Raw genomic sequence first — 14,773 nt, 5'->3', positions numbered from 1 at the left:
TGTGGAGCATGTTTAAAAGGTTTATTTTATTTGATCGTCACAAAATGTTGTCGCCTGCCTCACAAAGTTTTGAATTACTTAGATGAAAATGATCTTACAAAATGGAATTACTTTTGATCCAATGAATTAATGAAACTGAGTTATTATAATATCACCACCATAAAGAGAAAGCACATGAAATCAAAACCCGTCGAATGAGGAAAGACAGCTGTCCATCATTGCGTTTACGACAGGTAAGTGCAGAGAAGATAACTTGTTTAATAGCAAAATGATTTAGAGACATATGCTTCCTTTATGTTTCATCGAGGGAGATATATTTACGAACAGAAAATACAAAGTGCTGCTTTTAGAAACTTAGCTTAGCACAGCGTTATGTATTATTGTTATCTTAACTCTCAGAACTCGTCCTCTTGAGGATGCAGCCTTCGAAATCAAATTAAATGAGACCCGGATAATTTAGCAATGGGTGTGTGTGTGAGTGCAACTTATAAAGTGTCACTGATGGGGAAACAGGTGTGAGTGAATGATTGGTTCCTAGGTTGGGGATTGTGGGAAATTAAGTCCATATGATGATAATAGAACATGGACCCAGGGCACATGTAACAATATGTTTTGTTTGCACATATTGTTTAATGCTTTGAACTCATCTCCTGCCTCTCTCTCCCGCTGTAGACCTCGCTGAACCACGCACCCCTTGCCACACACTTGCTCTTCTCCGATTGCTCCGCACCAATTTTTTGACCCAAAGGAGGCGTTCTAACAGACCAATCACAGCGCTTGCGGTCTGGGTAGAATTGATGTGTTGTTACAGTTTTTTTTAAGAGGTGCGCATCAGGCTATATCATAGGCTACATGTGGTATTCACGGCCAACACCGTACCTACAGGGTACACACGATGCAGAAGTAAAAAACAGCCTTAAGTCTTCAGGAATGCTTGAAAATTACAGGCATGTGTATTTGATTAGGGATGAAACCTAACTCTGCAAAAGATTGGCCCTCCAGTACCAAAGCTGCCCAATCCCTGATCCATAGGATACAAACATGTTGTTGGTTTTGTTGCTTTAAATGTCTAAATTGTTTTATGTCTATTTTTGCCCTAGACCTGATGGCACTGAAAGAGATGAGTCATGAATTTAATGAAAGACGAGAAGAGGAAGAACATTATTATAAACATCATGATTTCATGACTGGGGAAAGAGCGACACAGGCTTCCTCACAAAAAAGAGCTCAAAAGACTGGAACTAAAAGTTTTTTCACCTGCCAACAAGTGTGGAAAGAGTTTCAGACATAAAGAAACCTTTAAATACCACATGAGAATTCACACTGGAGAAAAACCTTTCCCCTGCCAACAATGTGGACAGAGTTTCACACATAAAGGAAGCCTTAAAGTCCACATGAGAATTCACACAGGAGAGAAGCCTTACACCTGCCAACAATGTGGAAAGAGTTTCACACGGGAAGAAAGCCTTAAAGTCCACATGAGAATTCACACTGGAGAGAAACCTTTCCCCTGCCAACAATGTGGACAGAGTTTCACACATAAAGGAAGCCTTAAAGTCCACATGAGAATTCACACTGGAGAAAAGCCATATATCTGCCAACAATGTGGAAAGAGTTTCAGTGACAAAGGAAACCTTACAGTCCACATGACTATTCACACTGGAGAAAAGCCTTACACCTGCCAACAGTGTGGAAAGAGTTTCAATAGAAAAGGAAGATTTGAAATCCACATGAGAATTCACACTGGAGAGAAACCTTTAACCTGCCAACAATGTGGAAAGAGTTTCACACGTGAAGAAAGCCTTAAAGCCCACATGAGAAATCACACTGGAGAAAAGCCATATATCTGCCGACAATGTGGAAAGAGTTTCAGTCATAAAAGAAGCCTTAAAGTCCACATGAGAATTCACACTCGAGAGAAACCTTTCACCTGACAACAGTGTGGAAAAAGATCACATGAGAATTCACACTGGAGAAAAGCCATATATCTGCCGACAATGTGGAAAGAGTTTCAGTGACAAAGGAAACCCTACAGTCCGCACGACTATTCACACTGGAGAAAAGCCTTACACCTGTCAAGACTGTGGAAAGAGTTTCAACAGAAAAGGAAGACTTGAAATCCACATGAGAATTCACACTGGAGAGAAACATTATGCCTGTCAACAGTGTGGAAAGAGTTTCATTTGAAAAGAAAGCCTTAAAGGATGACATAAGAACTCACACTGGAGAAAAGCCTTAAGGAAGGAACACGCCAAGCAGTCAGTTGTCGGGTAGTTTTTGTTAGTCGGCTGACTAAGGCTATGTCCACACGAAGCCGGAGCTTACAATCTTTTTTTTTTTTTTTCTCGTATCAAGAAATATCTGCATCCACACGAAACCTTTGAAATTAATCAAAATGATGTATATACATGCCAGACCAGTATGTGGCACTGTAATTCTGCCACAGAGATGCACTTAAAGCAGCAAATAAGACTTGGAGCAGGAGCATAAACCTTGCACGCTGTATACAAACTACAGGTGCTGGTCATGTAATTAGAATATCATCAAAAAGTTGATTTATTTCACTAATTCCATTCAACCAGTGAAACTTGTATATTATATTCATTCATTACACACAGTGTAGCATCTGGATAGATCAGACTAGTCAATAAACTTTGGAATTTTCAGAATGCTTTTAGCCTGCTGAACTGTGTTTGTAAATCACGGATCGGCTCTGTCCGGTCCAATGAGAGACAGGCACTTTGGCACTTTTGTGGACCCGCTAAAGTTAAACAGAGAATCCCACTTCCTAGCTCTGGAGACTTCAAAAGGATCACCCCCCTTTGTGGGCCCAGACAGACCAGCCAAATTCCAACACACACCACAAATACACATACACGCACCCACAAACACACAACGCAAACATGCTTAGAGATTGTATGTACAGTTATTCTCAAAATATGACTGTGCCAAAATGTACCCGTCGTGTATGTCAAGTGCATGTATGTTGTCCTAGGTTTAGACTTAGTTTAAATGACTGTAGTTGTGCTACATTTCTAATGATAAAAATTTGACTGTGAATTATAACTTTCCTTGTATGCCTTTCCCACCTGACAAGCTTGGTCTCTATGTAAAGCTCTCCTTACGCCTCATTCAACAATGTATGTCACATAACTCTAAAATGCATTGTTCTATTTTTAATGGTACTTCAAAGAAAAATGTACCCTGATCTAACACACTCACAAATTATGCAAATCAAGCCACAAGACAAGACAAAGAAAGTTTGCCCGCCAAACACTGCACCCTGATCATTGGTTGTTCCAACCAAGGAGGCGTGTTGGCTTGTTTGTCCATAAATGACAAGCACAAACAGTTGTGCTTTGTGTTCTCTCGATTGTCTCTGAATCATCCGTCAACCTTCTCTTGTGCACGTCTCTCCCGGACGTCTCAGGCGACCGCGCTCCCATCACGCGCACATCTCCTTTCGGGAACACCATCTCCAGCAAAACGAACTTTCAAGTTCTCAGTTAAAATCTTCCCGCGGAAACGGAAGAAGCCAACGAAACTGCAGCAGCACTGAACATCACCTGTATCTTTTGAAACTCAGCACAAACTAATGCAAGTACCGTTTCTCTATCATTAGATGCGATACCTCTAATACGATCTAATGAAACTGATTTCTCTGCTGGCTCTCAAGGGCTGTTAGTAAGTTTTGCTACTTGTTTTCTCTCTTTCCTTTTCTTTACTTTCACTTCTGTATATATGTACATACCCTGTGTATATTTAGCCGTATAACCTTTGTATTATCTATTTCATATATTAAATACATTATAGTCATGCCCAGTTGTTCTGCTGCTCATTCATAAAACCCAGGTCACTTTAACGTTTTTCAATCCAGCACCATTGCTTTGGATACTTGGATAGTTTCTCTAAACAACTATTGAAGCTAGAACTGATCATATACGTAATTGATTATAATTTGTTGTAATTGATTCACATATATATGTATAATTCCCTCTTGGGTCGATATATGTATCATAATTAATCATAAGGCTTTATGATTTATTATATTCATATATTTCGCCCATAAATTGATTAAATAACTGTAAAATTTGTACACATACTTTACACAGACTGATATATTTCAAATGTTTAATTCTTTTAATTTTGATGATTATAACTGACAACTAAGGAAAATCCCAAATTCAGTATCTCAGAAAATTAGAATATTACTTAAGACCAATACAAAGAAAGGATTTTTAGAAATCTTGGACAACTGAAAAGTATGAACATGAAAAGTATGAGCATGTACAGCACTCAATACTTAGTTGGGGCTCCTTTTGCCTGAATTACTGCAGCAATGTGGCGTGGCATGGAGTCGATCAGTCTGTGGCACTGCTCAGGTGTTATGAGAGCCCAGGTTGCTCTGATAGTGGCCTTCAGCTCTTCCGCATTGTTGGGTCTGGCATATCGCATCTTCCTCTTTACAATGCCCCATAGATTTTCTGTGGGGTTAATGTCAGGCGAGTTTGCTGGCCAATTAAGTACAGGGATACCATGGTCCTTAAACCAGGTACTGGTAGCTTTGACACTGTGTGAAGGTACCAAGTCCTGTTGTAAAATGAAATATGCATCTCCATAAAGTTGGTCAGCAGCAGGAAGCATGAAGTGCTCTAAAACTTCATAGTATACGGCTGCGTTGACCTTGGACCTCAGAAAACACAGTGGACCAACACCAGCAGATGACATGGCACCCCAAACCATCACTGACTGTGGAAACTTTACACTGGACCTCAAGCAATGTGGATTGTGTGCCTCTCCTCTCCTCCCCAGACTCTGGGACCCTGATATCCAAAGGAAATGCAAAATTTACTTTCATCAGAGAACATAACGTTGGACCACTCAGCAGCAGTCCAGTCCTTTTTGTCTTTAGCCCAGGCGAGACGATTCTGACGCTGTCTGTTGTTCAAGAGTGGCTCCACACAAGGAATGCGACAGCTGAAACCCATGTCTTGCATACGTCTGTGCGTAGTGGTTCTTGAAGCACTGACTCCAGCTGCAGTCCACTCTTTGTGAATCTCCCCCACAGTTTTGAATGGGTTTTGTTTCACAATCCTCTCCAGGGTGGGGTTATCCCTATTGCTTGTACACTTTTTTTCTACCAACATCTTTTCCTTCCCTTCGCCTCTCTATTAATGTGCTTGGACACAGAGCTCTGTGAACAGCCAGCCTCTTTTGCAATGACCTTTTGTGTCTTGCCCTCCTTGTGCAAGGTGTCAATGGTTGTCTTTTGGACAACTGTCAAGTCAGAAGTCTTCCCCATGATTGTGTAGCCTACAGAACTAGACTGAGAGACCATTTAAAGGCCTTTGCAGGTGTTTTGAGTTAATTAGCTGATTAGAGTGTGGCACCAGGTGTCTTCAATATTGAACCTTTTCACAATATTCTAATTTTCTGAGATACTGAATTTGGGATTTTCCTTGTCAGTTATAATCATCAAAATTAAAAGAAATAAACATTTGAAATATATCAGTATGTGTGTAATGAATGAATATAATATACAAGTTTCACTTTTTGAATGGAATTAGTGAAATTAATCAACTTTTTGATGATATTCTAATTATATGACCAGCACCTTTAAGATGTTCGTATAGAGGTAAGGAAGATGGCTCATTATCCACTAAAAACGGGCAATTCAATGCAGTGTTTACCAGATGCTACAATCTTTCACAGACGTCTCCTCGAGGTACGTGTGCTCTCTGGGATTTGTGCTCAGGGATGCAGTTACAGTACTGTGGATTTGTTCTGAACTATATTCGTTGTTGTGCAAATTGTGTAAAAAACAGGCAATGGTGTCTAAAATGTAAACATGTATACAATTAATATAACATTTGTTATCATGCTGATGTCTGGAGAAAACGGCACTCTTCATGTGATATTTATTAACTATATTAAATAATATGTCACAGTGAAAGTGTGCACTCTGAATGACAACATAGTGGCACCGCACAAGCCAATTAAACAGATTTTAGGAAACTTTGCTGTGGCACCTGTGCTGGCGCTAATAAACCGGTCCGGCATGAAATGAGCTCGCAAAATGCTATCATTTAGATGCAGTCCGTAGCCATTTTAATAGGTAACTTAGGCACATTAAAATAAAAAATAAAAACCTAAACTGTTCTTTCAGATTGTTTTAGTTGCAGCCAGAAAATAAACAATGCAGTTTTGGCTGGTAGCAGCTGCAAATTTAACTCGCCAATATATTACTTCGATGGTGGAAAAATGCCAATCTAAAAACAAATGTGAATTTTATTATCATCATTTTATTATCACTATTATCATCACCTAACTAACTGCTGTAAATTAATAAGAGAAAGTAAAAAGTCTTACCTTGTCTTGAGCGCTCAGCAGCGTGGTTTTACAGTTTTTTGAACTTGGCAGAGGCGTTACTGTTTTTTTTTTTTGTTTGTTTTTTTTACTTTGGCGGACTCTGCAGGGCGCACACGGTGATGACGTCATAAACGTTGATTGGATGAGGCTGTTGTTGTCTCAGGGTCATCATTAAAAATATTGGTCTCAGGACAACAACCACTTGGCAAAATCATGACGTGCATTTGTCACATCCATGGTACCGATTGTGACCCTGAGAATTTCTGATGAAGGCCCTTGCAGGTACATCACACACAATGGCAGAAACCTGGACCTTAATATTTCTGTCTTCAAAAAAGAAGCAGTCTTTTTCAAGATGCTGCATTTCCTCAACAAAGTCTTGTAGGATATCAAGACTTGATGGGGTTTTTTCTCCCCAAAAAACACCCCAATGACAAATGGCAACTTGTTTGTCTGGACCCCATCATTGTAGTTTTCTACAAGGCCTAAAATAGGCCAGTATTGAGAGTTTGAGCTCTTGTATAGAGGAAGGCCATCTATATTGACTTGCATAGAGATCTTGAGTAGTTTAGTCAATAATGAATGTGGAATTTGTTTCCTGACAGCCCAATCAGAAAGTAATGCTCTGATATCCTCCTCCTCATCTGTGCTTTCATCATGGTTGTCCTCCGTGTTCCCAGCAAAGCTCTCACTACTCCTCCCTCACTGCTGTTAGTGTCCAATCATCCACTGACTCCACTCTTGTTGGACTCTGGTGTTGTAAGAGCCACTTGCTCAAAATTGCTCATGTTATGACAGTCAAGCCATTCATATACAATTTCTCTCCTCCGTTATTTCGTCATCTGTTTCTACAGATGCTGACTGCAATTTTTGCAAATCTTGACAAAACACACTCCCTTACACATATCTCAAATTTTTAACACGGAAAGCAAGTTTGTGAATATTTTAAATAAACAAGGAAAAACAAAATTACTCCAGTAACAGTGTTATTGTGGACATGTGACAAGCATACGCGTCGCTATGGAAACTAGAGTTCTAAAATAACGGTCGCCTTAAACAGTTAGAATATTTCTTGAAAGGGTTAATATATCAAATGATAGCATCAATACTGGGATGTCGATGATTATGTTATCTCTAATAATTGATTTAGAATGTTCACATTATTGCTCTAAAAAAATGTAATTGTAAATATTTGCAAATGTGTCCACTGATGTGGTCACAGGCACAGGCACAGCCATTTCAAATGTATACACCCATAGTTGTCAGGGGTTTCAATATAAACGAAGGAGTTTCAATATAAATGTCTTTTATGACAAAACTCAGGAGAAAAAATAAACACAACATAATATAAATGAGAACCGACAAAGACTGAGGGAGAACACAGAATATATACAGGGCAAACAAAGGACTTAACGATTATCTTTGTAACATTTATTCAAACGATTCATTCAGAACGCTGATTCATTCAGTAAGTAAACTCTGCTGTGTGTTGCTCAGAGATGCAAACAGTGCTGTGATCTTTGGAACCATTTCTTTGGTGAAACAGAGCATAAATAGAAGCAAAAACAGGCATATGCGTAACTCAATATTAACTTCTTGTTTATTGAACTTGTATAAAATTAATATCATATGCTGATATCTGGAGAAAACGGTACTCTTCATGTGATCTTGATTAACTTATATTAAATTACATTATAATACAAGATATACAGGGGCATTTTTTTCCACTTTGTGTGCACTCTAAATGTGCATCACGTAGTGTATACGTGCTCTCTCTGGCTGTGTTTTTGCAATAGGCAATACTGTATAATGTTATATCGCACATCATTAAAACAACAATTACGATATATACATATATATCGCACACCCAATTTATCACCTGTCTGTAGACTTCGATTTAACCATAATTTGTATTTTTTGTTATCAATTCTATATACATTGAAGAGGCAACATCCCGGCATTTTGTCATCTTATCTCAATACTGTTACATCAGGAGGTGCAATTCACAAATGACTGGTATATATACATGTAGCCACATGTGCAGAGTCATTTTCAAAAACAAAACTAAAATAATACGAAGTGAACTCAGTGCAGGTCTCCTTGTTTACGTCCAACATAACAAATCATAATATAATATCATTGACAGTTGTAGTGAGTAGTCATGTATGGTTTTACCTGTGGTTACCAAGTCTCACTGTCAGAATATTTCCATTTAAGCCTAATAATTAATAAAATCATTTTTACCAGTAAACACCTCCACTCTCTGGATCTCCCAGCGCTGTCTAGTAGGCTGTGTCAGTGTGTCGAGAGACCATATATGAATGTTATAATGAAGCAGAGCGGGAAAAGGGCTTTGTTGGGACAGCATTCTTACATGAAGAAGTGCAATAGAACAACATTTGAGATGAAGAGGCGCTTTTTGGTTTTCAGCTATGGCAACTCACATAAAACAAGGCAAAATTGCACGGTCACTGACCCTTGGACCCAGTCAGTTTTTTACAGCAAGCTTACATCAACACCCACGGAAGAGTTATTGGCTGGTAATGTGAGCAGCTGCCTCTACAAAAATGTGCTCAAGGTAATGGGTTCAGAGGTAAGAAGAAGCAGAAGTTCACAGACATGCTGATTGAAGGGCACCTCACACAGACAACTTTAAGAGAGAATCATATTTCAAAACGCCAGGATAGGAGAAAGCATGGAGAATGTAAACTCGTATCTTGACAGAGCATATGATATTTGTCAGGGGAAAAGAGGATTCAAAACCATTCACTCTTCTGCATATGTGCTCTGCCCATGTTTTAAAAGCAGTTCGTCAGGCAATGCTCAGGCACACAGAAGACTAGGGCCTGGTAGAGTTTGCAACATTTTGCTTTGCCAGACTGCAAAATTCAAGCACCATGCCTGAAGCCACACAGATCTTCAGGGCATTATGTACCATCCTTACAACTCCAAAATACACAAAGTGTTGAAGAGTTTTTTATTCCATGGTGGAAACAAGTTTCTGAGGAATAAGTGTCTTGTCTTGCCAAATGATCAGTCATTTTCTAAAAAACCTAAAACTCTGTATATGTATATGTAACAGAGTTAGGATTTTATTTAGTTTTATTGTGAATTCTTATAAATTCAGCAGCAGTTAATTTCATGTTTTACTGGCGCCCTCATGTGGGTTGTTTGAGAACTGCAGGCAAAAATGTTCGATAAGACGGGAGATGATGCAACACAGCAGTTGCAATATGTACTGCACGCTGTGGGTGGGTCACTTTTCAGCCTGCAGCAATACATCCACTAAAGGGTGATTTATTTCATTTTTCAGCCTGCAGTAAAGAGGAGAAATACACCAAACCAGCATTTGTGTTTGTGCATTTCACACGTGACCTTTCCAAAGTGATTACGCAATGCGTGGCGGATCACAGAGCAGTGCAAGATGAGCATTTGTGGTTAAAAAGTGTGCCTTGATTCCTGGTATAAACAATATGAAAAACAAATATATATCGGACCAAGCACCACAACACTCTTGGGGTGCGTTAGTTCGGTTCGTTTGGTTATGGACCAAAACATATATTTTCCTGCTAAACAAAAATATAGTGTCCTATATATATATGGAAAGAAGATCAAAGAATATGGACAACGCCTTGCCCCCACTCCAAAAGGACAACGCCTCCCCCCACCACAAACACACACACACACCTCCCCTTCCTCTGGCTCAAGTCATGAAAGTTATTCAAAACATATAATGTAACTTGTGTATCTATTGTTTTTCCCTTTTCATGTTTGGTATCATTTAATTTGTCTCAGTGCGATAAAACGGTCTCAATTTCACAGCAGTCACTAGTATCATGAAGAAGATTGAAAACTAAGGAAAATTCTGTCCTCTTTTGGGTGGTGCCTTTTGTGAAAACCCACTCCTCTCCCCCAAAACAGGTGTTGGTGTAGTAAATATTTACAACCCTTTTGTTCTGGTCTGGTATAAAAGGTAAAGAGCAAAGCAGTCAGGGGGGACCTTCTGTAACCAGAACCCCCATACAGAGATGGGTGAATGTCTGAAGACATTCATGTATCACTGTGTGTATATGCATTTCTTTGAGTAATCGATGTTTCATTTACATTTCTGAATTGGCTTTAATTGGTTATGTGTGTAATTGACATGATACACTTTTACCTGACAAATAAAATGTTATATTTGATTCCTGGATTCTCCTGATATCATTATTACCAGTAAATTATGGGAGGCTAATGCTACCGTAAATCTGTGTCCAGGGTAAAACAAACTGAAGGCGCATGAATGAAGGACAAAGTAGGAACTTCAGTCTGAAGAGTTGAAGTTGTAAAGTGGCTAAATTAAAAACTTTTGTCCGAGTGAGCAGTAGGCAACTGACTAAGGGTATTAGCCAACTTATTACACCCTCTGACGAAGATCAGACTGGCGAGTTTAGTCCGTGAGTTTACCCGAAATCCCGGGGCGAGTATCTCTGTGCGGCATCGGGTCCCTAATGACTGAACAATTGAAATATGGAATATCCAGAATCATCAAATATCTAAATTAATGCATAACTAATGATGAATTTCTAATTGGAAACACACCTAAGTGTAAGAATCATTTGAAATTGGAATCAGATTAAGCGAGTGAAATTAAGTGAACTTAATAGAGACGCTGAAAAGGCATACACGCTTAAACCTTCCCTGTCCTTGGGAAACCGTTCGTTTGGACCCATTTAGGTCCGGCCTTACCAGAAAAAAATTTAGTCCTGGTCCAATTAGCGTTCAAATTGGCAATTTTATCACCGAACCAAAAGATACTGAATCTAAAGGCACAGGGATACATTCACAACCTGATTGGTCGGATTTCATGACATATTGCCATCCAAAACAATGCTGTGTGCTGAGGTAAATGCGCTCGTTGTGTGTGCGTAGCCTGCATGTGATGGTATTTTGGCCAGCTGGGAACTCGTGAAGAGCTTATAAAATGTGTAAAGTAGTCAAAACAGCGGCGGGAATCCCATCCATCACACACACAAATGATCTGCTGTGTGGAGGCGCGCGTCTGATGCCTGTGATGGGCAAACTCACAAATATGACAAGAAAAAACATCATGCGTGAGGATTCTGTCCTTTTTAGGGTCTCATCTTCCTGTTTTTGGTTCGTTTACATGTCTTTTGCCTGTGTTGCGTTCATATATCATTCGAACCGCACCAGAGTACGTTAGGAAGCGGACCGAGACCCATCTTTTCAGCGGTCTCGGTCCGCTTGTTTGGTGCGCACCAGGGTTCGGATGGCAGCGTTCACATATGTTCAAATGAACCGCACTAACCGAGCAATCGCACCAGGGTTCATTTTAATCAAACCAAACATGACAAGTGTGAACGCACCCTTGAAGTCAATCAGCAGTAGGGGGCGGGTACACTCGTGATGGGGGAGAAGAGAAAGAAAGAAAGAGGGAGATTTGAAGAAAGAATGCTGAAAGAGAGAGGGCTGAGAGACAAAAGAAGGAAATATCACTGGAAAAAGAGCAATGAAGGGAGGGCTGTGTGTGTTTGGGTTGTTTTTAAATATCCACAGTGTTTCTCAGAAATCACTTACTGCACTTTTGAATGCTGGACTTTTTAATTTTGACTTTGTATTTTGTAGCACCTTCCCCTCTCCAAAAAATGGTCAGGTTGTTGAGAGGGTCTCCTCCTTCTGCTTCTTGGGCACTACCATACACCAGTCCCTCTCATGGGACCTGAACATTAGTCTCATTGTAGGCAAAGCTCATCAGAGACTCTTTTTCCTCTGTCAGTTGAGAAAATTTGGAGTTAGCCGGGAAGGCATGACTCATTTTTATCGAGCCGTCATAGAAAGCGTGCTGACCTTCTCTATCCTGTCCTGGTACGGGAACGCGACCAGTCAGGATAAGCACCAGCTAGAGAAAGTAGTGCGCAGAGCCTCTAAGATCATTGGCTGCAGTCTGCCTACCATAGCCTCACATTACGTCACCAGAATTATTAGGAAGGCGAGAAACATCACCAACAACCCCTTCCACCCAGCACATCACCTGTTTACTCTTTTGCCATCAGGGAAGAGGTACAGAAGCATCACCAGCAGAACATCACGCTTCAGAGATACCACTTACCTCCAAGCTATACGATATTTAAATATGGCTTGATGCTTGAATGTTGATTTAGGTTATAAACTTGTGGACTGATTTCTGGCTGTGTTGCTTGCACTAAGCACTTTATGGTCTGGCCTATAACCAGTTGACACACCTAATGTGCAATATGTGTTGTTCATGTCTGTGTATATGTATGTGCTGTGTCAGTGCATTGTTGTACCATGGGAGCATACCAAGATAAATTCCTATCAACTGTATTGTTGAAATGGCTAAATAAACTTGACTTGGACTTGTAGACTCAAAAGGCTCTGCAAATGCAGCAAGACAACTTGGAGGCAGTGAAGATGGAGATTTCACTGCATGATGATTGTGTTGATCAGTGGGTTTCAGACGTACAGCAATGGGCAGAAGGTATTATTTTGATTTGCTTTGTTACTATTCTTATCATTAGCAGGTAATATATAAAGTTTCTTTTATGCATTTTCTTGTGTGGAAAGTGACCAACATGGGAGTGGTGATATGAGAAGGTTACAAGAGGAAATAGAAGGGCTAACAGTCAGCATCAAAATGCGAACACAGCGTCTGTACAGTCAAACAGGTGAAACAAACAAAAATTTGACATGTTATTTTTGAACTATTATGTCATCAGATGTCACATTGTATATGCCTAATAATAATAATTAAAAAAATATTAATTCTATTCAAATAGCAACAAGCGGCGCCATTCTTTGCGTCTCAGAAGGAGTGAAGAGAAGAAGAAGCTAGTTGTTGCAGTGGAAGAATACAACGGCATAGCAGATCCATCCCAGAAGCTTGGCTCAGTCGAAGACTTCTTCACAGCTGAAACTGTTGCTTGGCCTTGGCAAATCCCTAGCAGTACTGGTACGTTCTTATGTTCCAAGAGGGCCACCACCAGCATAGTTCAGTTCCAACCTTTAACACACCTGCCTGTAATAATCAAGCAATCCTGAAGACATTGACCAGGAACAGAACTAAATAGCCCTATTCTGTAAGACAAGTCTATGTCACTGTTTTTTTATGAGCAGGCACTGCATATAATGACTCTTTTGTTTTGTCAACCAGAATCGGCTCCATTTCTCACCAAGAGGAAGGTGTTTGATAAGGTGATGGCAGTGAGACGCCTTCAGGAAGAGAAAGGTCAAATTTGTAAGGGGATGAAACAGCACTGGACGGTCCTGACACACAAGATGTCCAAATTCGAAGCACTGATTAATGAGATCAGCTCAAAATGTAAGAAAGTCTTAGAAAATTTATTAAATGTAAGAAAATTAATTTTTCCTTTTGTTTTTCAGCTCTTTCTCCAACCCTGTCTGACATTGCATGCAAAGGTCTCCTCTGCATTGTTCGAAAGAAACATTATGAACTTTAAACCTTTAACAGTTGGTAAAGGCAGGCTATTTGAAAATTTTCAGCCAACGAGATTCGATGTCTGAAGAAGAGAAGCTTGAACAGGAAGATGACCTGCAAGACGAAGAGCCCTCAGAAAGCAACAACAGCTCAGATGACGAACATGATTTTCCTTAATAAGGGACATTTAAGCCGGGTGCAAACTGTATGATTTTGGCCACAAGATTCCTCTGATCTTTGCCAAAAATCTGTAGTCTTTGATCGCTAGTTTGACATGTTCACCAACAGCTGATTAATGACCGTTGCAATCAAAATTTACCTCAGACGAAATTCTTGCGGTGTCAGAAAATTTGACTTCCAGTCCTGCAGTGTGACTTCTCCTACGACGACCGGATTGTCTTTATTTTTCAAGACATGCTGTGATCAAAATTGTTAGAAATGTTAGAGATTTCTTGATTAGCCACCATTTCAGTCATGTCATTGATTGATGATGTTTTCTTGTGTGTGTGTTTGTTTTTAATGCATCTTACTGTTGTACAGTCTGACATTAATGACAACTGAGATCCCACAGTGTGACATGAGGATCATGTTCGTACAGTCTGACAAGCAACAGTTGTAAATGACTCTTATAAATCATACAGTGTGCACCCGGCTTTAGAATAAATTACACAATTCTGTAAATGAAAAACCCAAAAAACAATAATTTCACATGAATGGGAATGTGAATCATACTTTGCCTTTAAATGTCACATAGAGCAATTAGATCAGAAGGCTTGTTTGTCTTTTTGATGTTTATTGTGTCAACTTTTCTGTAAATGCCTGATGCCAGTGTCTTTGAACAATAACCTATTACATTCCATGTGGCTAATTACACATCTAACAAAACTACTTTGTCTACACTTGAAAGATCCAGTTATGCAGTTTACATTCAGTGTGTATTTTTTACAC

At 39.6% G+C, this 14,773-nt stretch overlaps 1 protein-coding gene and 1 long non-coding RNA gene across 2 annotated transcripts; both read left to right on the top strand.

Annotated features, from left to right (window-relative positions):
• Positions 1-1,504: 1,504 nt before the first annotated feature.
• LOC125259514 (gastrula zinc finger protein XlCGF8.2DB-like) lies at positions 1,505-2,196 on the top strand. Its single transcript, XM_048177146.1, has one exon. The coding sequence runs from the start codon at positions 1,563-1,565 to the stop codon at positions 1,932-1,934; it is 372 nt and encodes a 123-aa protein (XP_048033103.1). The 5' UTR covers positions 1,505-1,562; the 3' UTR covers positions 1,935-2,196.
• A 9,574-nt stretch (positions 2,197-11,770) lies between these two features.
• Positions 11,771-14,773, top strand: LOC125260373. The gene is made up of 3 exons (XR_007183028.1): positions 11,771-13,055; positions 13,167-13,339; positions 13,541-14,773. It is a non-coding gene; the product is annotated as an uncharacterized LOC125260373 (long non-coding RNA).

The sequence above is a fragment of the Megalobrama amblycephala genome, linkage group LG24 (assembly GCF_018812025.1).
Source record: "Megalobrama amblycephala isolate DHTTF-2021 linkage group LG24, ASM1881202v1, whole genome shotgun sequence".
In the NCBI taxonomy this organism is placed as follows: Eukaryota; Metazoa; Chordata; class Actinopteri; order Cypriniformes; family Xenocyprididae; genus Megalobrama; species Megalobrama amblycephala.
The sequence above is the reverse complement of the archived record's forward strand: the minus strand, read 5'-3'. Positions and strand labels throughout refer to the sequence as shown.